General features: G+C 41.8%; 1 protein-coding gene across 5 annotated transcripts in view; it reads left to right on the top strand.

Annotated features, from left to right (window-relative positions):
* The first annotated feature begins 926 nt into the window (after nt 1-926).
* The window catches only part of LOC127358299 (ephrin type-A receptor 7-like), a 140,468-nt gene continuing 119,740 nt past the window's right edge, over nt 927-21,654 (top strand). For 4 of the 5 annotated variants that reach the window (XM_051391284.1, XM_051391283.1, XM_051391282.1 and 1 more), the window contains exon 1: nt 927-1,125. In XM_051391284.1, the coding sequence (XP_051247244.1) occupies nt 1,047-1,125 (79 nt within the window). In that variant the 5' untranslated portion in view covers nt 927-1,046. The remainder of the gene's footprint in view (nt 1,126-21,654) is intronic. The other variant, XM_051391286.1, reaches the window with a different exon arrangement.

Below are 21,654 nucleotides of genomic sequence, written 5' to 3'. Positions count from 1 at the left end.
TATGTGTGAAAAGAAGAGTGTAAAATGTTCAACTATATCAATTATACTGATTTAATTCTGCTGTGTTACTGTAGATGTTGAGTAAGAATGTTTGCCCAAGTAGGCTTGTCAGTGTTTCTATTTCTTAATGAATTTGGGGACACTGATACAGATATATAGGATGGAACTGGCATTGAAAACTATAGCTTCTGCTGTAAATGCTGTAGCACCTGTCATTGGTCCTTGATCTGTACTTCTTTAAAAATGACCATTAAACCAATGTTCCCAGGTCAGATCTGTGAGTGTTATCGGTCAAAGATGTTGTAATTCTACACATAATGGCTTTAATGTCGGATTCTTTACATTTTGTCCATATAAATTACAGTTTAATAGACTATACAATTCAAGAGTTTGTCAACTGTTAATAATAAAAAAAAGTGTTTTACTAGATTAAACTAAGATTTGGTAGCAGTCAGTCAGTTCGACAGCTTCATATGTGTTTTGAGTTTTGGTGGATGTGGCGTTGTCATATTTAAATCACAGACTGTACCTCTGTGCAAATGTAATAATAATAACACTAAACTGAGGACCACCTGCATCCCTACTGAATCTTTAGACCCAAGATACTGAGCAGAGGAATGTTATCCTCACTAAACACTGTACTCTCTAACAGCCCATGATACCACATCCACAAACCTAGGTCCTAACTAACTGAACCCCCTCCACTCTATAAGCAGCCAGTCTGCAGAAAAGCTACTGCTGCGGGGTTGACTCTGTTGACTATAGTGGAAACACCTGGCGCGGAGATTTCAGGTTGCAGCTCCTTGATAGGTCGACCCTCCCGTACCCTCGACTCCATATCCCACTTCATTGCGCTCGCACAGTGTCAATCTCGGCTGTAAAACCCTCCCCCGAGATATCAAATAGACCGCGTGGCTCCCTGGATCCTGCACTATTTGCCCAGACGGCTACGGCTCCGCTCAAACACTGAGTGCGTCTCTGCTGCGGTGCGTTGCGCGCAGGCTGGAGAGAGATGACAAGAGCCCCGCGGAACTGGCCAGACAAACATGGATCTCCGTAAAACGCTGATTTCGGTGCTTTGGATATTATTGCTGAACCTAAAGGAAGACTGTCTCGCCGAGGAAGGTATGTGAAAATGTTTTTCTTTTTTGGCTCGCTTGTATCCAAACCGGTCTCCGCAGCGGGCAGCGTGTTGATCGACAGACAGATGTCCGTGGCGGAGATAGTTTGGCATTTGCGCTTGTCCTGTAAGGGGAAGCAGGTGCATTGTAATGATGAGAGGGGAGTGGAGTTAAAACAGTATTTAAACGTTCAAACCGCACTTGTGAAAGAGAACATCTTTTTTTCCTCTGATCATGGAGAGACGAGTCTTAAAAAGCTGACAGATTTACGCATTTGTACTCTGGGAACTCAGCGCGTTTTCCCCCCAGATAACCCGAACATGGGGACAAACATGGTTTATTTAGGTTGTCAGATTCTTTTGTCACTTAATTGCTGCTAAATCCAAAAATATAATTATAACATTTTATTACAATAGCTTACCAAAAAAACGTACAATTCATTATTTGCAGCATTCCGTCCAAAATTTCAGATCATGACCTAAATTACTGAAGTTGTTTGATTTTGTTCTAAAGACAAAAAATGAGTACAATACATTTCTGTTGGCACATAGTAGAGCCACTGTCTGCCCTAATATCCAGTTTCTGAATTATTCGGAGAGGAAAAGTCAGTTTCGTTCAGGCAGCCGTTCGCCTTATGAGAAAGAAATCCTCGGTCTTGTTGTCACAAAGATTTGGATTGTGTGGTGGGCTTTTGTCACGGCATCTTTGTGCAACTGGTTTCTTTGTCTTTTCATACTCTAACAGTCACTGATGCTGTGGCACGGACGACAGGGCGCATTAGGCTGATGCTTTATTGCTCACCCCGCTGCATGCAACTCTCCTCCGTTTTCCAACACAGTTCTTCTCTAATAAGTATCCCTTCTGTCAGTTTTAAACAGCAGTACAGCTGTTTTCTCAGTTCCTTCCTTTGTCTTTCCATCAGCCAAGAATAATTATCAAAGCAGTAATGGAGGGGAACAATGTAGGATTCACTGAGTGGTTCATCTAGATTTAATGCTGATGTGGGATCGGGATTTGGATTACTGGCTTGTTTAATTGCCCCTTTGCATCTGCACTGAAGTGTGTCAGAGAGTGAAGGAGCTGCTGTGGTCCAACAGTTTACCGGCAGCCTGGCTCATTGCCACAGATAAATACTTTCTGCAGTCACAAGTTAGCCAAGCTATTGTAAATCTCCTAACTTATATCAGCTCAAACTCTAACACAGTGTGTGTTTCTCACCGGCTGGCTTAGGTGAAGCCAGGGAGGTGATCCTAATCAGTTCCGAGATTGTGAAATGGAAAAGAACATAATGCCTTCAGACCCCCGGGCTCCTCCTAAAGAGGGGCTTTATGGGCAAGGTATAGCCGAGTGGATTTTGGATACACACACATGCATGTGCCAATCACACACTCACATATACACTAACCTATATGTACTCCAGAAAAGTACATTTGGCACGCTTACACACTCACACAGCCATACATCATTGACATACATTGATGCATTACTGGCACACACACGCAAACTCAGGATCAAATGCACACACTCACTTGACATGTACATGTTCTGCTTGCATGCAAGCTTTCTCATGTAAAATACACATCTGTGCACACATGCATGGGGTGACATTTCTTGATACTTAAGGGCTCTTTTGTGCGCGCGACACACACACACACACACACACACACACACACACACACACACACACACACACACACACTTCCTTTCAAGCATTGGATGGAACACACACGGACTCATTGCCAGATTGATTTGGTTCCCTGGAATGCTGGGTAGCCGGATTTGGATGCTAGCTTTTGTTTAATTGATGTTGTGACAGCGATTAATTGCTGTGAAAGCAATGTGCTCCTGAAGGCTGGTATTGGCAGCAATTCTTCTTGCTGTTCGTAAGGATTTGGGAGATAGAGAAAACACTGGGGAGAATATTTCCTTCTTTTAAATTCACTTCCATTATATCCATATTAATTGAGCCAATTTACCTACCCGACTACCTGTATTCTGTTGGAGTGCGAACTCTGCTGTGAGAGCTTTGCTTTAACAAAAGAAGTGAGTGCATAAGTCTTCCCTGTGTTAGGGATTTTGAGAGTATCTCTTAAAACCTCCTATTATATTATATTATATTACAGTATTTATGTGGCTCTTTGATCACTTCTCGTGAAATGTCTCTTTTTGCAGACAGTCTTTGTGCGCTTTAGTAGCTTTTATTCAGTTTTACGTGGCCCCTTGTGTTTGTCTTTGCTCTCATTTCTCCCTGTGTGCCAACAGCGTTTTCCTGTGTTGCATCTATGTGAGAGGTTCTTCCCGTTTGTGGTCTACTCTTCTTTCTGTTTTCCTGTTTTCTGTCTTCTCATATGTCATCCTCCTCTTCTTCCTCTCCTTTTCTCCCTCTCCATCCTCTCTTGTACATGCCTCCCGCATCCTGAGCTGAGTTAGCAAACACCATTACGGGGGGGGCTCTGAGCTGAGTGTCCACTATCCCACACCAGCACCTCACACACAGTCAATCTAGCCACTCCCCCTCCCTTCAGGTCGCTTTTCTCATTCCCCACGCCTCACCGCTAACACACCTTGGCATCTCATCGGGATCTCATTTACTTCCCCTCTCCTCCCTCTTTCCCTCCCTCCCTTCCTCTGCATCCATCCATTCTGCAGCAAGCTGAGAGAGCGAGAGAGGGCACAAGCTAGGTACAGAACAATAGAGGCAGAGTGATGGAGAGGAGCGGAGTGATTGAGAGCGAGAGAGTCTCAGCGTAACCTGCGGGATCATCCTGTTTGTGCGGCCGTAGCTTTGTTTGATGCCTCGTCGTGTCAGAATGGCCGGGGCGACTGCACTATGTTCGTGGCAGGCATTCAGCTTATTGTTTACCTGCAGCCTTATTACGCCGCTGTGCTTCCAAAACCTCTCATGTCAAGTGTCATTTCAAATTCACAGCTGATATTTTCAACCACAATGCTTTGTGATGCAGGGGTAGTTTATTTTTAGTTTTATTTAAACTCTTAAACATGTCACAATCATACACTGGGAAAAATATCCACCGATAGCTGGGAAGTGTACTATGTTTCAGAGAACTCTGGCAATGTGAAAGTCTATAAATCAGATTTAAAAGTGCTGCAAAAGCCTCATAAAGCCTTTGTGAAAGTGTTTGGTTCAAAGGAATTCCCATATGCTTGTAATAGCCAGCATAGTTTTATACTGTAGCACACAATTTATGTCCACTGCTAATGTTTTGTGTCAGTGCAGGAAGTCTTGCATAGGAAAGCAAACGGTATAAGTTGTGGAGTTTTAGGTTGGTGGAAGAGTATGAAAACGCTAAACGCCGGAGACTGTAGCTTTAATTCTGTCTCAACGTACTCATTGAGCCTGCGGCTGTGTGCGTTTGTTCGACAGCTCAGCATATCACTGATCTCCGAACGTTCTAGGAACTCTGATTCTTTTGTTTTTCTCCAGTTTTTCTCCTTTTCCTCTTGTCTCCGTATGTTTTAAAGTGGAGCCATAAGGTCTCGGCATTAGCTCAAATTTGCTGAAACGTTTTCAGCTTTCAACAGTTGTATCTTCACCTCAATTTGCATAGCCCTGGAGGATTTTTTCTTCCACTTGCATCTTTTTATAGACTTTAAATGCATGCAATTTTTTTTTTCCTTGACCACAATCTGTCCATAAGCATTAGCGGGCATTTTGGTTGTCTAACCTTAATCATATCTTAACCACAGTTATGCGTTACATAACCGCAATCTTTCTCTAACATTAACAAAGTTCTTTTAGTAAAGTAACCAACTTTAAAAATATCAAGGTTTTGCAGAATCATCTATTATGAATGTTCTGTGTGGCGAGTGAGTTGCTGCGATTTTAAAAATCCTGAAATTCCTTTTTTCCATTATTAGTTGGGAGAGGGACAATCTGTAGAGTGAAATTAAAAATTGTAACATCTCAGGCATACTGCTTACTTAACTGTTATTGGTTTTTTTTTATAACTCCAGTGATATAAAACCTGATATATCTAGACGCAAGGCCCTGTTATTTCTGTTTACTGCTGACTTGAACACAACATAATCAAAGTGACTATTCATTATTAAACTCCGCTCATATGTCATATGATTACTGAATCATATAATTAGTACTTAGAAGCAATCTGATTGACTAATATTGGGTTTACCAGCAATTGCCAGACTGGCAATGGAGTAGCACTCCACCCTCCCAGGCATCAATTGGGACTAATTGTCTGTGATTGATGCAGGCTTATTTCTGCTCTGCTGCCACTGCTGGGCCCAATGCATCGGTCCATCTTTGGCTGGCAAGGACAGCCTTGGACCTGTGCGTGTTGGATCAGATGACTGTGACCTCTGTGAGTATGAAAGGTCAGAGTGATTTGTGATGATGGCAGGCATAGCGCTGCGACATTCTCCCGTCGAGGCCTCAGGGACACTGTCATTTTCAGGAGAGACGAGAGGAAGGCTAAGATGGGAGGGAAGGTAGAGGCACAGGGGCCTGAAGGTGAATTAATGGAGGAAGGGGGGGAGAAAGAGAAGTCTCATCCAAAAAAAAAAAAAAAAGATGCATTACAAGCAGAGAATAGAGAAGAGGTGTGTCAGGTTGAGAGGTGACGAATAGGGGAGGCTGAGCTCGAGCAAAAGCAAGGAACAGTGGATGAGGGAGTGACAGAAAGAAAATTGGAGGCGAGTAAAGGCAAGTGGGACGGAGCAGGTGATGAGGGAATTGTAACCTGCCACCACTGCTTTGTTTCACAGCTCTTGTATGTTACATGTAATCAAACAGACCAAGGGTTCCTATAACAAGTCAATGCAGCAGCTCAGCCAGTTCCTTATTTACCACTCCACTGAAACACATTGACAGATACTGATAGATGAATTGTGTGTGTAAGAGAGAGTATGCATGTCTATTGGATCCCAATAGGGTCACCTGATTTCTTTTGTTCAGGGTAAGGACACTACTACGGCATCGGGGATATTCTGCTGGATCGGCAAGAATGAGGAAAGGGTGGGAGTGTGTGTGTGTGGGAGGGATGTTGGAGAGAGGGAAAAAGAGCAGTCTGTGTGTGTGTGTGTGTGTGTGTGTGTGTGTGTGTGTGTGTGTGTGTGTGTGTGTGTGTGTGCGTGCACATTTGGGAGGAAAGATGGGGGTTTAGCAGGTGTTTCAGCCATATTGGACAGTGAGGAAGGGGCTCTGTGCAGCTGCCGTGATAGATGAAGGAACTGCGGACGGACTGCGCATCATTTTATTGATGAATTTATGCTGAAACATCTTCTTCAGCTGCTGTCTGTGTGTGTGTCTGTGTGTGTGAGTGAATGCGAAAGCCTTGTGCACATTTGTTCACATCAATGTTTCCGTCTTAATGTTGAAGACATTTTCTGCACCATTTTCTTCTTTTGTTTTACATTTTTAGGCTGCTGTCTTTTCTGTGAAGCATCCTCACAATGCGCAGCTTTGGGAAGAGTTGAATCCATTTTTTTGGGTGATTTCAATGCATCTTATCCAACTTGCTGTTGTTATGGTAATTATATGAGAATATGCTGAAATGTTATTAATTTGTTCGGGTGATAATTAAATCATCTCAGCAGTAATTCAACATGGAAAAGGAAGCTGAGAGTATAGGCTTAAATCAGCAATGGCAGTAGGAGAGAGACAAATAAAAATAAAATTAGAAAAGTAGAATGATACCCAGTTAGTTAATCAACACAAAATTAACTATTTTAATTTGTCAACCAAAAGTATCACTGTTTCCAGTGTCTCAAATATTACTTAAAGATTTGCTGCTCTTGTTTATATCATTGTAAATTGAATATGTTTAGTTTAGTTTGGATTGTTTATAGACGCAACCTTTGGCTCAGGGAAACGTCTGATATCTTACTGATTAAACAGAGAGAATCATAAATATCTAGGGGCTTGAATAGTGACTTGAATAATTAATCAATTTTGGAAATATTTTCTGATTAATTTCTTGTTGCTTGTTCATTAATTGACTAGTGGTTCCGCATTACAAATAGAATTTAACCCTTGTCATTCACATGTTATCAATTAAGGTATTTAGGTATGTAGTATATGCATCCAACACAGAAGATAAAGACAAGCGTGTAGCTGAAAGTATGTATGAGTATGGTCATTCATATAAAATAAAGAGCAAAAAGGATCATATCACGTTGGATACCGTATATTAAGAGTAGAAGAAAGAAGTCTTAAAGCCCCCAAATGAAGCATCAACCAGAGCTGCTTTAGCAAATGTACTTGTACGTTCATACCAGAGCCTTATGTAAACATCTCAAGGGCCTTTTCTCCAAAAGGTTCTTCAAAGGTTATATGCAGAAAAGTCTAATAAAAAAACATAACTGCAGAAAATATTAAATTAAAAATGTCTCCCACCACCCACACTGCCAGCATCTTGGAGTTAAGACGTCTTTTTGCCTGTTTTTTTTTCTACGAATGCCTCAAACACATTATTCATCTTCGCTGCTTTTGTTGGGATACTAATGGATCAGAGGAGTTTTTGTTGGCAGGCTTTTCAGTCCTGAGGTGTCTAAAGTTGATAAATGTCATGGGTGTGTATTTGTGCCGAGCTGGAGCTGTGCTCTTGGCAGAAAGTTTTGCTCAGGGTGTTTTGCATTGAGAGTAAACACTAACCGCATTAATGCGAGGCTTGATGTGGGTGGGCATATTGGGAATTGAACTGACAACTCGATGGAGCTCAGTCAGTCTACCACCCTCACACTCCCAGCATTTCATTTAATTTCCTTGTTTTCACTGTCAGAAAACATCATCACCCACTCATTTAGACTTTAGTATGAAAAACAGGGATAGATTTATTGAGGCAAGCAGGATTTAAAGCTTGTAAGATCCCGCTTGATTTGGACAGTTATGGACAGGATCTGTTATTGTACATTTCAAGTACTTAATGACCTTGTGTGACTCCAAAGTGGACAGTTTTGACCACACATGCTCTAAAGCATCCGTTTCTTTTGAAGAAAGAACTGGCTTTGAGCCTTTTTGGGGAAAATACTAGAAAAGGAATTGTAACCTGTGTGTGTGTGTGTGTGTGTGTGTGTGTGTGTGTGTGTGTGTGGTGTGTGTGTGTGTGTGTGTGTGTGTGTGTGTGGAGGCAGTGTTCTACCAGAGGTTAAATGTGTTGCCCTCCCTTTTAGATGTTGGCTTAGAGACCATCAGCCTCAATTGAGCCTGGTTTAGGCAGTCCCATCACACTGCCATGGAGGTGACCGAGGTCCTGAAATCTACAACCAGACAAATACACAGTTACACAGTTTGTACATATGCAGTAAGCTATCTTTCCTAAATAATACTCACTTACAATACACTTTGTAGATGGTCTTTTGGAAAGATAATGTGTGAATCTTCATCTGAATGAAATGCAAATACCATGCATCGTCAGTTAATTTTTAATGCAGAACACCCTTTTGTCATATTTATTGGATCATTTGGTTTTGGGTTAAAATAAGTATGCTGTTAAGGTTAGGGGGCCTTGGTCATCATGGTTACAATAACAACCATGTGGTTGACAACTGTGATAATCCTTAAAAGAAATAAAACAACACTGACTGTTGTCATCCATCCACCACAATACACAGTACTCTACTATAAAGTCACCTGACTTCCTCCTTTGCTCTCGTCACAATCATTACTGCAGCACAAGATCTTTGTCACTTAAACTTTGAACATGTAACTTTGGGGCACTTGGTGAAGATCAGTTTTGGAGAAATGCTGTTTTGGGCACAAGGTCATCCAACATACCTTGAACCTTCTGGATAGGCTGCAGCTGAAGCAATATTGTCCAGTAGTCCAGATTCAGTTATGTAAAAAAAAAAAAGGTTATGTGAGCAGACAAGAGTGGCTTCTCATCTTGTTGAAACATGTGTCCATGTACCAAACTGGCAATACAATGTACATGTTTTAAAGATGAGAAACCACATCTACCCATTCACATGCTCCCAACAGTCTTGCTCTCTTACCAGCTACCACACAAAAACACACACACACGTGGCATACATGGAGACCCCACACACCTCTACAGCTGAATTCCCATCCCTCTGCCATTAGCCTCCCCTCTTCATCTTTACTCTGCTGTTTCAGTGTCCGCCTCGCTGGTTCTGGCAGAGGCTGCCTGGCTTGCGAACGCTGCCTCTTAATGTGCTTTTCATGTCCAGTAGTCGTCCTTTGCCATGTCTAACCTGATGATACATGTTACGAGAACTTGCATTTTTTTCAGTGTGTTGGGGAGGATGAGAAACAATCTGAATCTTACATTAAACATGTTTATACATGTACATCGTTCTGCACTTTCCTTCTTTCTTCTTTGCACTTTCATTAAATACTACATCATGCTTCTCCAGTAAGTCACATTTCTCTCCAGCACCTCCTAATATAGATTCCATGGGGATTAAAAAGTTTAATTCTTGTCTATACATTTTTAAAGCATTTTCCAAAGCTGTGTTATGCAACTTTGCACTTTTCAGAAACACACCAGTCATAAAGATATTGAATCCTTTTCTAATGGCAGCCGTATGACAACTTTTGCAATTTTGCTCAACTGAGCTCAATCAAACTCTGCAGCATTGTTAACATATTCAGAAGGGATGGGCATTTTAAATAATTTCCATATTCAAGCAACCTCAAGCAGAGATGAAGAGTGGGCTACAGGGGTCTGGTAAGCTCACTTCTTTCTAAACTCACACCCCCAGATTATTTTTCAATTTTTAGACTTCTTCAGCCCCAATTGATGCTGACTCAAGTTACAACACTGTAAAATATGTTGAGTACTTCTTTAACAAACTAATGTTGTCAGAAAATCCAATATAAGACATTGTAAACTTGTTTGTCATCAAAAAATCTACCATTCCTCGACTGTCAATTCTTTTCATTTGGAAAGCTAAAAGCTCTGAGTTGTAAACACATAATCAAACATGAACAAGAATGATTCACACATGTACATCATGTGAATAAGCTTTTCTCTACCCACTGCCTGCTGCCCAGCAGTTTTGTGTCGTCCTTGTCTTTGCTTGTGATCCCTCCTTCCGTCTCTGCTCTGTGGTGGTAATGACCGTCATGTTGGAAATGTGTCCGGCTGGGCCTCGTAAACCATTACCCCCGTGCCGAGGAAACCCCATTAATCTTTCTGAGAGGCGTTTGACCTTTCAAACTCATTAACCACAGCCGGTGTGCAGACAGACGTGAACACATACACAAACCGCAGAAGTACTCTCTTTTCTCGTGCACACAAACAAACAGCGTGCGCACACATACAGGAGTGATTAGGCAAACTTGGCTCATGCACACGCACACAGGTGAGGTGTGAGCGCACCGATGTGCATCCAACTGCCAATATTGCCTTTACCAGCTTGCCATCATAGCCTCTCTCTCTCTCTCTCTCTCTTTACCTCTCTTGTCTCTTCTCTCCTGTCCTCTTCATCCCCACGTTTCCTCACTGTGTGGGTTTGGTCAGTGACCTGGAAAATTGCCCGACCTTTTAATACGCAGCTTCCTTGGTGATGAATAAATACATAAATCGCAGGGCTCCGGCTCAGTCACTTTTATGATACCCCTCCCTACCCCCAGTCTTCCCTCCTGTACACCTCATCGCACCCCGTCATCTGCACCCTCTCCACACAGACACGGAAGAGGAAAGCAGGGTGTCTTTGAAGTGATAGCCCCCCACGGAGAAGACTATCCATAATGAAAGGGTGTTAGTGACTGGGCTGAGGGCGAGAAAGTGTGAGTGTGAGCAGCGTAGATGGCAAAGGATGTAATGGGGTGAGTGGGCGAGGCAGGTTAACACGCCAGCATGGGACCTGCTCTTCTCAGTTTATCAGAAGGCGAGGGCGGGGAGTGAGAGAGCTTTGTAGGTGCCAGAGGATGTAATGTAGAGAGTAGCAAGGAAGGTTAACATAGCAGCATGAGACCTGATCTGCTCAGTTTATCAGAAGTGCAAGGGAGAGCGAGAACAAGCTGTAAAAGGCTAAGTGGTGGGGTGGGAATGGATGAAACTTATTCTGCTCAGTTTACTGTAGGTCCGAATGAGGGAGGGGAAGGGGAAATTAAGTATAGAGAGAATAAGGGGGCGGTTGAGAAGAAAAAGTAATGGTAATAAAAAATTAATTCAGCAAAATTCTTCAGTCCTAATACGGCCTGTAGCACAAAGCCAATATTGGGGATATCTGAATGGTTGAAAAGTGGAAACGGTATGCTTAAGCTGCACAAGAGTCATGTTCACATTGAGTGTTTCTCACCAAAATGTACTGTGTATAACAAAATGAGTTGAGTGCATTTTATTCCTCATAAAACATTTGCAAGAGCATCCACTTGAGTGATACAAACAAAACAGGAACCTTGTAAAAAGAAATTGCTCCATAGCACAACTAATGGCCAACAACTCCATAGGGGATGTTGCCAAACTATAACTATGACCCCTATTAAACAGTCATATAGTCACCCTGTTAATTAAAGCAGCATTGAGTAATTTTGGACCCTCAAACAGCAGAGAGCAGTCTGAAAAAAACTCAAAGCAGTAAGCCCAATTAAAATATACCTGTCTCTTTGGCATGCTGTTTGACTTTCAGTATTCTCTTCAATTTGGCTCTTTTAACAATATTGCTTATTGGAAAAGTATAGGTGAATGTGTGCTTCTTGTTTTTGTCTTTGTCTATAAGTGCATGCTATACACACTGTTCCTGTCGGCTTTGTGTGCTCGCATTCTAGTCTACTTGTTATATATGTTATTATACACACCGTAAGTACATTTCTGAACCCCTCTCTGTATGTGTGCACGGGCTTGTATGTTTTTCTCTGTGTGCCTGGTCGTGATTGCAATCAGAGTGTCATCAGAGCAGGATGGTTGTCTGGAGTGTGCTCCTGTTGTTTCTCAGCTTCCTCTCAGCTATAAATGTAAATGAAAAAGTCAATTAGTCTGCCAGCCAATCAGTGTGCCAACCAGCCAATCAGTCAGTTAACTGGTTGGCTGGACAACCAGCCATTTAGTCAGGTAATCTGGCAACCAAGCAACCCCTAAGACAGCTAGCCAGGAAGCCATTAAGTCAGGCTGCCAACAGTCAATCATAAAACTTTTCAACTGATAATCAAGTCAGCCAGATGCCCATTGCCACTTCTGGTCTGTCAGAAAGCCAGCCAATCAGAGAGTGTGGCATTTGATTAATCAATCATTTCGGAGAGCAGCCAGTGATTGTCTGTCAACAAAACAGCGAGAGCACCAAGGTCATTTGTTCCTGTGCTGTGTCTACAGTAGGTTAATACAGTGAGATCTCACTGAAGTCTAATCTTGTCTCTCTGAATCTACATGATGCATAATAATGCCTAAAGCATCAATCATTCTCACTGGCATGTCAAAGGAGGAAAACATTGTTTCTCAGGAAATGTACAGATTGAGTAAAGCAGGTGCATCTTTTTGCACCACAGGTGCCAGAACTACAGGCTACAGAGTCTTTATTTGCTAAGAAAATATGCAAATTGAGTTGTAGAACTAACAACCATCAAAAGAGCACTGCACAAGCAAATGAAAAAGTAAAAAAAATCTTCACCAACTGTTGCAAGTAAAAATTGTGTGCCTCAGCTGGAAGACTAATCCACATTCTGGCATACAGAACCCTAAAGCACCCTTTCTAACTAGGGCATTCTCTGATCTGATTTGAGATTCTTGGATGGAAAACCCTCTCCTCTGCATGACTGACTAGTCATGATGTTCATGTCTTAGAGAAAACATTGCAGCCATTCTGACTGGGCAACAAATTAGACCATGCAATATACCTTGCCAAATCATTGACCTTTGGCATTTGCAAAAGAAGATCTGATCCAAAATCACACCATGATTTAAAAATTGACAATTTGAGTTTGAGTTATCATCCTTGGAAACTTTTAGTAACTTTTAGAAAGTAAAACTGGGACTTTCTTGCAGTAATCAAAAAGTTGTTTTGCTGACAGAATACCCTTAATTCTTGACTCTGCAATAGTTGACCTGATGATATATGTGCAAACTCATTATATTGCTGACCAAAATTAAACATGCATTGGATAAAAAAGCTGCATGTAGCAAACTTTGACCACTAGGGGGACAGTTAGGGGGATCTAGCAGATTGGCACTGACATATAATTTCTTACTTATTATTACTTGTGACTTGGAAATTTGTTATGGCCAAGGGACAACTTCTTTGGCTAGCAAATTAAGCCAACACAGAAAAAGCAAAAATTGCAGTTCCACGAACGACCACTTGAGTTTGGCTACAGAAGTGAGTCAATCTCTTCAAGGCCCCATATTAAAATGCCCAACTTCACAACACAAATAAATATGTTTACAGCCTGGTACAAATAACAGTTTCAGTTTCTGACACTGTGATGTTAATGCAGATGTAAGTAGTATTCTAGTTTTGCTGGCTCACATGCTCTGACTAAACAGCAAGGCATTTACATTAATATAATTAAACCCAAATAACAATAAACATTATGCCTTTTCTACTCCCCATCTCACCTGTAATTTATCCATGCAGGTTGCATTAATGTTGTTATTGCAATAGGTGCTTATTACTAGCACACATTGCATGAATTACAATGTAATTTTGTGCTGTACCTCAGAAGTATACACACACACTTTGTGATACACACACAAATGCATTAACACCATAAGCACATACTCCATTTCCGTCTTGTAGTGTAAATATGACATGCAATAATAAGAAAAATGAATGTTTGATATCAAATATTGAAAAGCTTTTCTTTTCCTCTGCAGCTTAAGCTCTGAAATTATTACACGGTTTTTCAGTATCTCCCCTTGGTCCAGCCTGTGGCTAAACGCTAGCTATGGTTATTACAGCTCTGCTGAGAAGAACTAAGTGTATGGTGACGTGTGTGTGTGTGTGTGTGTGTGTGTGTGTGTGTGTGTGTGTGTGTGTGTGTGTGTGTGTGTTTTAGCAAGAATTGGTTTATGTTCTGTAATTGGTTTGCCCTCGCATTTAATACATTTGCTGTGCGGGGTTAGTGTGTCTTAGCTGCATTCCTGTGTGTATGGGTGAGTGTGTGTGTGTGTTTGGTACACCTTCCATGGGTGAATTGATTTTAATGGGGTTACGAAGGGTTATTATGAGGGTGATAGTGATGTAGGCTGTTCCTCCCTTTTCTGTTGTGTGCTTGCATGGTGTTGTTGTTGTGTACTTGCTGTTCAGCCTAAAACGTCCAGTTTTTGCATGTGAATACATCACAAGAAAACCATTTTGTGTTGTTTGTTCTGCGAAGTTATTCACTGTCCTTTTGTTCATGGGTTTTCTTTTTCTCATCTTTTCAGAGGGGATTATATGTGCATTAATTAATGTCTGTGCAAGCGTGTCGTCTCTATGTGCATATATCTCTGTGGTGATGCATGCTGGAGTGGTCAGATGGTCCGACTGGTATGGAGCTGAGGTGACTGGGATACTCTCTCCAGGGCAGATGGGAAGGGATGCTTTTGCACAGGAAGTGGCAGAATAAAGTGCCTTCCTGCCTCTCGTCATTTTTCTCACTCACTCTGTCACTCTCTCTCAATTGCTCTTTCCATCTGTCCCTCCCTCCCTCTTCCTCTCATTCTCTTTCACATTCTCTTACTCCATCTAACTCGCTCACACAATTGAACTTGGCAGTGTTTCAGGGATTGAGTGGCTCGACTTAATGGTGAATTACCTGCCTCTCTGAAGTCTTGAGTGTGTATGTGTGTGTTTGGAGGGAGGTAAAGTAATGGACTTTGCTGGAAGGTCATTTGAAGGAGCCTACCACTAAATCACTAAATGCCACTAAAGTATTCAATGAAGTCTATTTATTGGCCAGGATTGTGTGGATTTACATGTGAATGTAAATTGGTTACGAGTTTGTGGAATGTAATTGTTTTCTGTGCTGAAGAATTAGTTTTCACTCCTCTCCACTTATTGGCCGACTTTGGGAATTCCAGCAGCCTTCAACCTCCATACATTATGTTTGCTTAAACAGTGCATTTGAGGTGTGTATGTTATGTATGTGTGTCCTTGTGGGCCTTTGGGGGATGTTGATAATGACGCAGAGCGGCAGCACCACTCAGACGCCTGACTCAGATCGCACCACACAAGACTTGAGTCAATTAACAAACTAACTGCCATTTATCGAGGCCAAGATGACTAAGAGCACTTTTCTTCAAGCATCAGTCTAGGGAATAGTTGGTGACAGAGGAATGGTTTCTTTGAGATGCAAGTCTGGGAAAGTCCAGCACAGGTTAAAGAAGTAGTTGGCCAGTATTTTCTCCAAGAGTCGGGCATGATCTAGGTTAGTCACTCAGCTTTATTTGTCCAAGTGGCCTCTGGATTTCAAATTCTTTAATTTGAAGAGTCACATCTATGGAGAGTCTCAGCAGTCACTCATTCTGATCACTACTTCACTGACATCCATTTATTTAAGTAGGGAGTGCTCTGTTTAAGTCTATTTTGGTTTAGTTTTTGCTACAGAAAAAGTGAAATAGCACATTAATGTTTCCTTAGATTAGCATAATAAAGCCAGATGATTTAAAAATGACATCACATAACCTGTGCCCCATGTTTTTTTTCGTGTGTTAGTTCCTTAGTTTCCCCTGCTGCTGTCCCTCTTTCCATTTCTTTTTCCCCCTCCCTTTGCTCTGTCATTCTCTTTGCATCTCACCAAGCCCGCTCTGGGACTGAAAAGTAGCCAAGAGCTCAGAAAATGCCCAACAGCAGAGTCAAAGTTAATAGTGAATATATTACCATGTCCTTGTAAACTGACACAAGTCATCCGTTTCTTTCTCTCTTGTATTATGAAAATCGGTGAAGATATATGTACACAGAGAACAAGAAGAGTCATATATCCTAATTTACTGTACATGTGATATATACAGATGAACATTTGCCGCCTCAGCAGTCATTCTTGTTTCTCTTCTTCCACCCTTCCTACATACATACATACATACATACATACATACATACATACACATACACAGGCACACGTAGACAGCATGAGGGCACAGGGAAGGCTTGCTTTTAGTCGACCACCCCCTGAGAATAGAGGCTGATGAAAAATTCAGCTCAGTTAGTCAAAGAGTGGCTTAAAGGAAAAGCTGTTTGGTTTAGTTACTCTCTTTCCTTCTTTCTCTATCTGTCTGTCATTTTATGTGTCTGATTGTCATTCTCTCTTCTCTTTTTGTTTAGCCTTTTCATTCAATTGTCCCCCTATGTTATTTCTGCCTATTCCTCTCCTTGCATGGTTAAAGAACCTTACTGTATCTGTCTGATAAAGGGAAATGGATTGTGAGTCTGCCATGATTCAAACAGTGAAACCATTGGTCACTGGGCAGCACTTTGTGGTCAACATTTGCCCGGTTGGCTTGAACTACAAACCTTCTGCTCACTGAGACCATGTGACCACAGCGGTTGAATATGTTTCTGACCCGTGACTTGGAAAGGTTTGAATTCATATGGTGAAGTGGTGGCTTTGTAGCAATCAAACAGGCTAAACCAGAATCCGTTAACAATTAAACACTTTGTGCTCATAAAAGCTGATTTATGCCGGCTTGTAAAACTGTAAAATGGCTAATAGTGCTTCTAAATTAGCTCTCTGTAATCAGCTTTTTGGTGTAAGGTGGAGAAATGAAGTTGAATCTTTGACTCTTGTGGGTGGACTTTTTTTCTTCCACAATTTGTCAAGTAAACCACTCCAATCAGTTTTACACTTCAAATTGTTTTTATAATATCCTATTAAAAAAAAGTGTTTTGGTATTCTTCATGATGTTCATCAGGTTGAAGCCTGTTGGAGGTCTGTTGAAATTGCTGGCGGACAAGGGCAGGAGGAGAGGCGGCGAGGATGACGATTGAAACGCAGCTCGGAGAGGACAATACTGAATCTAATCTGTTTATACAACCTCACCTCCAGTCTCCCTCCTGTCTCCTCTCATTTCAAACTTGACAAACAAACAAATATACACACTTGTGCATAAACACACTGCAACACACAAACACACCCACGCACACCCCTACACTTTATGAAAGAAACAGAGGTCCTTCGCTTATCTCGCAGGTGAAATCTGGAAAAATGGAAGTGTTGCATTTGCATTTTAATTTGCCCTCAATCAGGCATTGTGTTTGGTGTTGCAGCGAAATTGCCTGGTGTTTGCTCCTCGTCCCTATTTATAGGGGCTCCATGAGAGACAGGCCCTAAATTCAAATCTGCCTGCTATCACAGCGTATGGAGATGAGGCTTTTTCTTTTTTTCTCTTTGTCTTCTGCTTTCTTTTGCTCTGTCACTCATTCTCCGCATGTCTGTTCTTCTCCATCTTCATTTTTCATCACACTACCTCCATCTTTAATTATTTTTCCTTACTTCTTTTCATATACCTCCTTTTTTTACTGTTTTCAACCATTTCTTATTGCTAGGAAAGTGAATGCACAGATTTCATTAGCGATGCCGTGTGCCACGCTACTTGGCTCAGAAGGGCTCCAGCTGTCATCGAATCAGGACCCTGCTCTGCCCTCATCATCTGTCATCCCATCCCTCTTTCCCCCCACCGACACCTCTGTCCCTCCTTTGATATTTTCTGCCCTCCCTCCATCCGTTCTTTCCGCTCTAGCCATCTATAACATGGCCATAGGCTGTCTGTGGCAGATGAAGGACCTCCTTCACGCAACTAACTGCTCCCTGGAGTCCAGAGCAGCGGCAGTTTAACCCAATAGTGACTGCAAACTCCGGTATGGGTGTGCAGTGAATGCTGTGTGCAGTAAATGGTGCCAAACTGTGCTTCCATAGGTTATTATACAGCAATTTGATAGCAAATACAATGTACAAGAACATATAGAAACACAACAACAAAAAAGTAAAGCTTGTTTGAAAAATTGCAGCTGTGAATGCGCTTAAACCTCTCGGCATGCTGGATGTGTCCTCGTTCATTTTTCTTTAAAACACATACGCAGACTGTGCCTGAGGTTTTCTAGCCATCTGTGCAAGGTGCTGAAAGCACCTCCATGATCAAAAGCCTCAATCAATCCATCATCCATGATTTGCACACGAGGGTACAAAACGCCTGAAGGCTTTCTGGTTGTAAAATGAGGTGTGCATACATTTGATCAAATCCCTCTACAAGCCACTTCAGGTGCTCTGATTGGACTGTGCACCACTCGGCTGTGTCGATGCAACCCCTGACTCGATAGGGCGAGACCCCCGGAGACGTGACCTTTGAGCTCTGTGCTGGTTGCTGTGGTTGTTTGGTACACGGTGTATGGGAGGACTTTAGAGGTCAAGACAGATGACCTTTCCCCCTTAACCCTCAGGGATCAGTAAGTCAACTGCAGGACTTTAACCTATCGGCATGGAAGTGCTTGCCAGTGTAGGGTCATTTATGGTGAGGAAAAATGTGTGTGATTAAGATGTAGTGGAGCAGAAAGATCCAAATGTGTACTGGTGGCTAGCAACAGTTTAAGTAATGTTAGATGTTTTGCGACAAGGATTTTTACCAACAAGTCCTCAAAATTAAACAATAAGATATTCATGCTTTCTGGAATGACCAAAAAATGGATTAAGTGTAGGTGTAGGCACATACCAGTAAAATTAGTAAAGACATTAAGCATTAAATAAAACATGCAATGTGAGACTATGTAAATGGTGTTTCTACAACAATATTCCTTTTGAATATACCATTATAATGTAGCTGACAGAATTTAGAAGAAAAAACAACCTTGCTGTCTTGTAATTTAGAACTGCTTGTGTCTTTTTAACAGGCCAACATCTCTACCCTATTAGTCTCGGCTAATTATGAAAATGCTGTTTTTGTGGCAATATCGTAAGTGTGTATGTGTGCGTATTAATGGCATGATTAGTGAGAGCTGAGTCGTCATGTTGATGAACTATAATTACCTAAGGCCCCATCTGCAGATTTTATCACTCAACATGTTGCTTCTCTTCCTCACTACATGTCTGTCTTGAGGATATGGTGTTGGCTCGATTCCCACACACATTTGTAAATGAACACATGCGTACCGATATGCAGTCAGAAAGACGCGCAGCTGTACTCTGAATTACAATAATACTGCAACAAAGATGTCGGGGAACATTTCAGTCTCCATGTGAATAGATTGGTGTGTAGTAATGACATAATCCAAACACTTTTTTTACATCTTGCCTTCATCAGGTTATTTCTGGTTTCTTTATACACAGTCCATCAATTAGTCACTTTTCAAAATGTATGACAGACAACAAACTGATCATTTAAAATGGCAAGCTGAGAAAAGAAAAACGTGTTTCATGTAATTTTCTCACTATCCGATCCTTCCCATGCAACCAGCCTCAGGCATGAGAACCCAGGGAAGTGTAGTAGTAGCGGCAGTGGCGGCCCCATGGTTAACTGTTAGAGGAAAACAAGTAATTAGCCCTGATAATTAAATCCTCCAGTCAGCCAGCCAGCACGCACTGTAGAACCAGTCCTGCTCTTCTGTCCATTTACATAAACAGAAGAATTGGTCCGTTCAGAAATGAGGAATTAGCAGATTAATTCTGTTCTATTATCTGCCCGGCGATAAGCAAATAAACAATTGGCTGTGGAGAAATGAAATGGGATAATGGCTGGTGGGAGGATGAAGAGGAGGAGGGTTGGGAAGACGGGGTTGTAGCGCTTACCAGCCAGTGGTACAAATGAGGAGCATAAGCTGGCTCTGCCCTCTCACAGGACCAGAAAGATTTTGTTAATTTGTATTTGTGACTAAACTGTGATTGTCTCTGCCCCGCGTGTTTGCAATTTTACTGTTTACAAGGTGTGTTCGCTGATCTGTGTGTGTGTGCACAGACATATTTAAGACCAAACTATCACTGTGTCTGTTTTTGCATTCAGTCCTGTTGGGTTCCTGTTTACCCAGGAGGGGAGTCATCAGTAAGGGAAGTGCTCTTTGTCTCTCATTAGAGCAGCTCTTTGATTTCATTAATTACTGACCTACTGCTGCTGCTGCTGTGGTTTGGCACAATCTGGCATTCTAACCACTCACAGTGTACTGCCGCTGCTCCACTCTGCATTATTTATTTATCGGCTTGGCTTGATAATTAATAACCATGATTTCCCAAGGAGTTATCCTTGGTGTGTGTGTGTGCGCGATGTGTTTTTCAAGAATAGAACACTTGCTGAGAAGCTTCACTATTTCTACAGATACTGGCACTTCCTTTGCAGTGCTCTGTGTTGTCCCTATATTTTATCTTTTTGTTTCTTTGTGTCAGAGTGAGTGCAGCAGGTCTCTTGTGGAGCAGCCATCTCGATTCTGCTGATGAGCTCCCATCTGATATGAATCTAATATCACCAGCTGCACAACCAGATCATTAAGTGGTTGTCTGGAATGAGCTCAATGGCACTATTCTACTACAGAAATGTCGGAGCCTTTTTTATAGGATAAAAACAGGTTGTGCTACAATGACTCACTTTTCTTGGTGTTGCTGGTCTTGTTATCTCAATCCTCACGATTCTTCCATTGACACGTACAGAGGTCAAAGTCGACATCTGGACAGCAGCTTGATTGAGGAGGGCTTTCTTGTTTCCATGGTGTCTTCTGAAGGAAATGAGACACAAAAAAATAGCAAGTCTTTCAAATTATACAAAAAAAAAAAAGGTTGCCCTCCATAATGACACATATAGTTTAAGCCTTCCCTGATCCACAGCCCTATCAGCAGGATTGACGGTATTTGTACGAGTCTTCTAAAACTGGTTTTGATCTGATACCACTTTATAAAATAGGTAGCTCACAATGGTCTCCCATATCAAAGTCAGATTTTTTGGTGATCTATATCAACTTCTTATCTCTACAAACTTTGTGGCTCTATAACTAAGTCACAATATTTTGTTGTTTACTCCAGATTCATAATTCCTACGGCTGCAAGAGGGCTTTGTCTCTTGAATGTAAACATATGGCATTTTTAGGCATTGTTGAAAAATATTTTTCTTTGGGGGGACTTTATTCAAATGAATGCACACAAACACAACATGGAATCCTATCTTTCTTTCTACTCATTCAATGTTATCTCCTCCCTCGTCTGTCCATTTAGTCTAACCCATGTTCTCTTTCTATCCCTATTACCCTTCACTCCTCTCTCATTGTTTTTTGGGCCATTTATACTGGACTTGTGTCAGACTGGACAGGCGGTTTGTTTTTCTGGCCTATTGACTGCTATGACCAGGCCGTCTTTTCTTCTTCCTCTCTTCTCTCTGTCCCTGGCTAGAAGAGCTAGTTATGGAGCCTATTGACTGATTGGCTGTCGGCCCCATCGATCCCCAAGGTCGCACTGCTGGCTATTGACGAATGGTCCACAATGCCTTCCCTCCCTCCTTCCATCATCTTCTCCCTTCGCTCTTTACCTCTCTTGTATTTTCTCTACTCTCGATCTAACTTGCTTAATTTGTCACTCACCTCATTTCATCTCCAGCCCCCCCCCCCCCCACCACCCCCACAACACACACACACACACACACACACACACACACACACTCACTTTCTCCATTCACTCGTCCGTCCGTCTATCCATTCTTCTTCCCTCCAT

Source organism: Dicentrarchus labrax, unplaced genomic scaffold (genome assembly GCF_905237075.1).
Source record: "Dicentrarchus labrax unplaced genomic scaffold, dlabrax2021, whole genome shotgun sequence".
Classification (NCBI taxonomy): domain Eukaryota; kingdom Metazoa; phylum Chordata; class Actinopteri; family Moronidae; genus Dicentrarchus; species Dicentrarchus labrax.
This window is presented reverse-complemented; position numbering and strand designations above follow the sequence as displayed.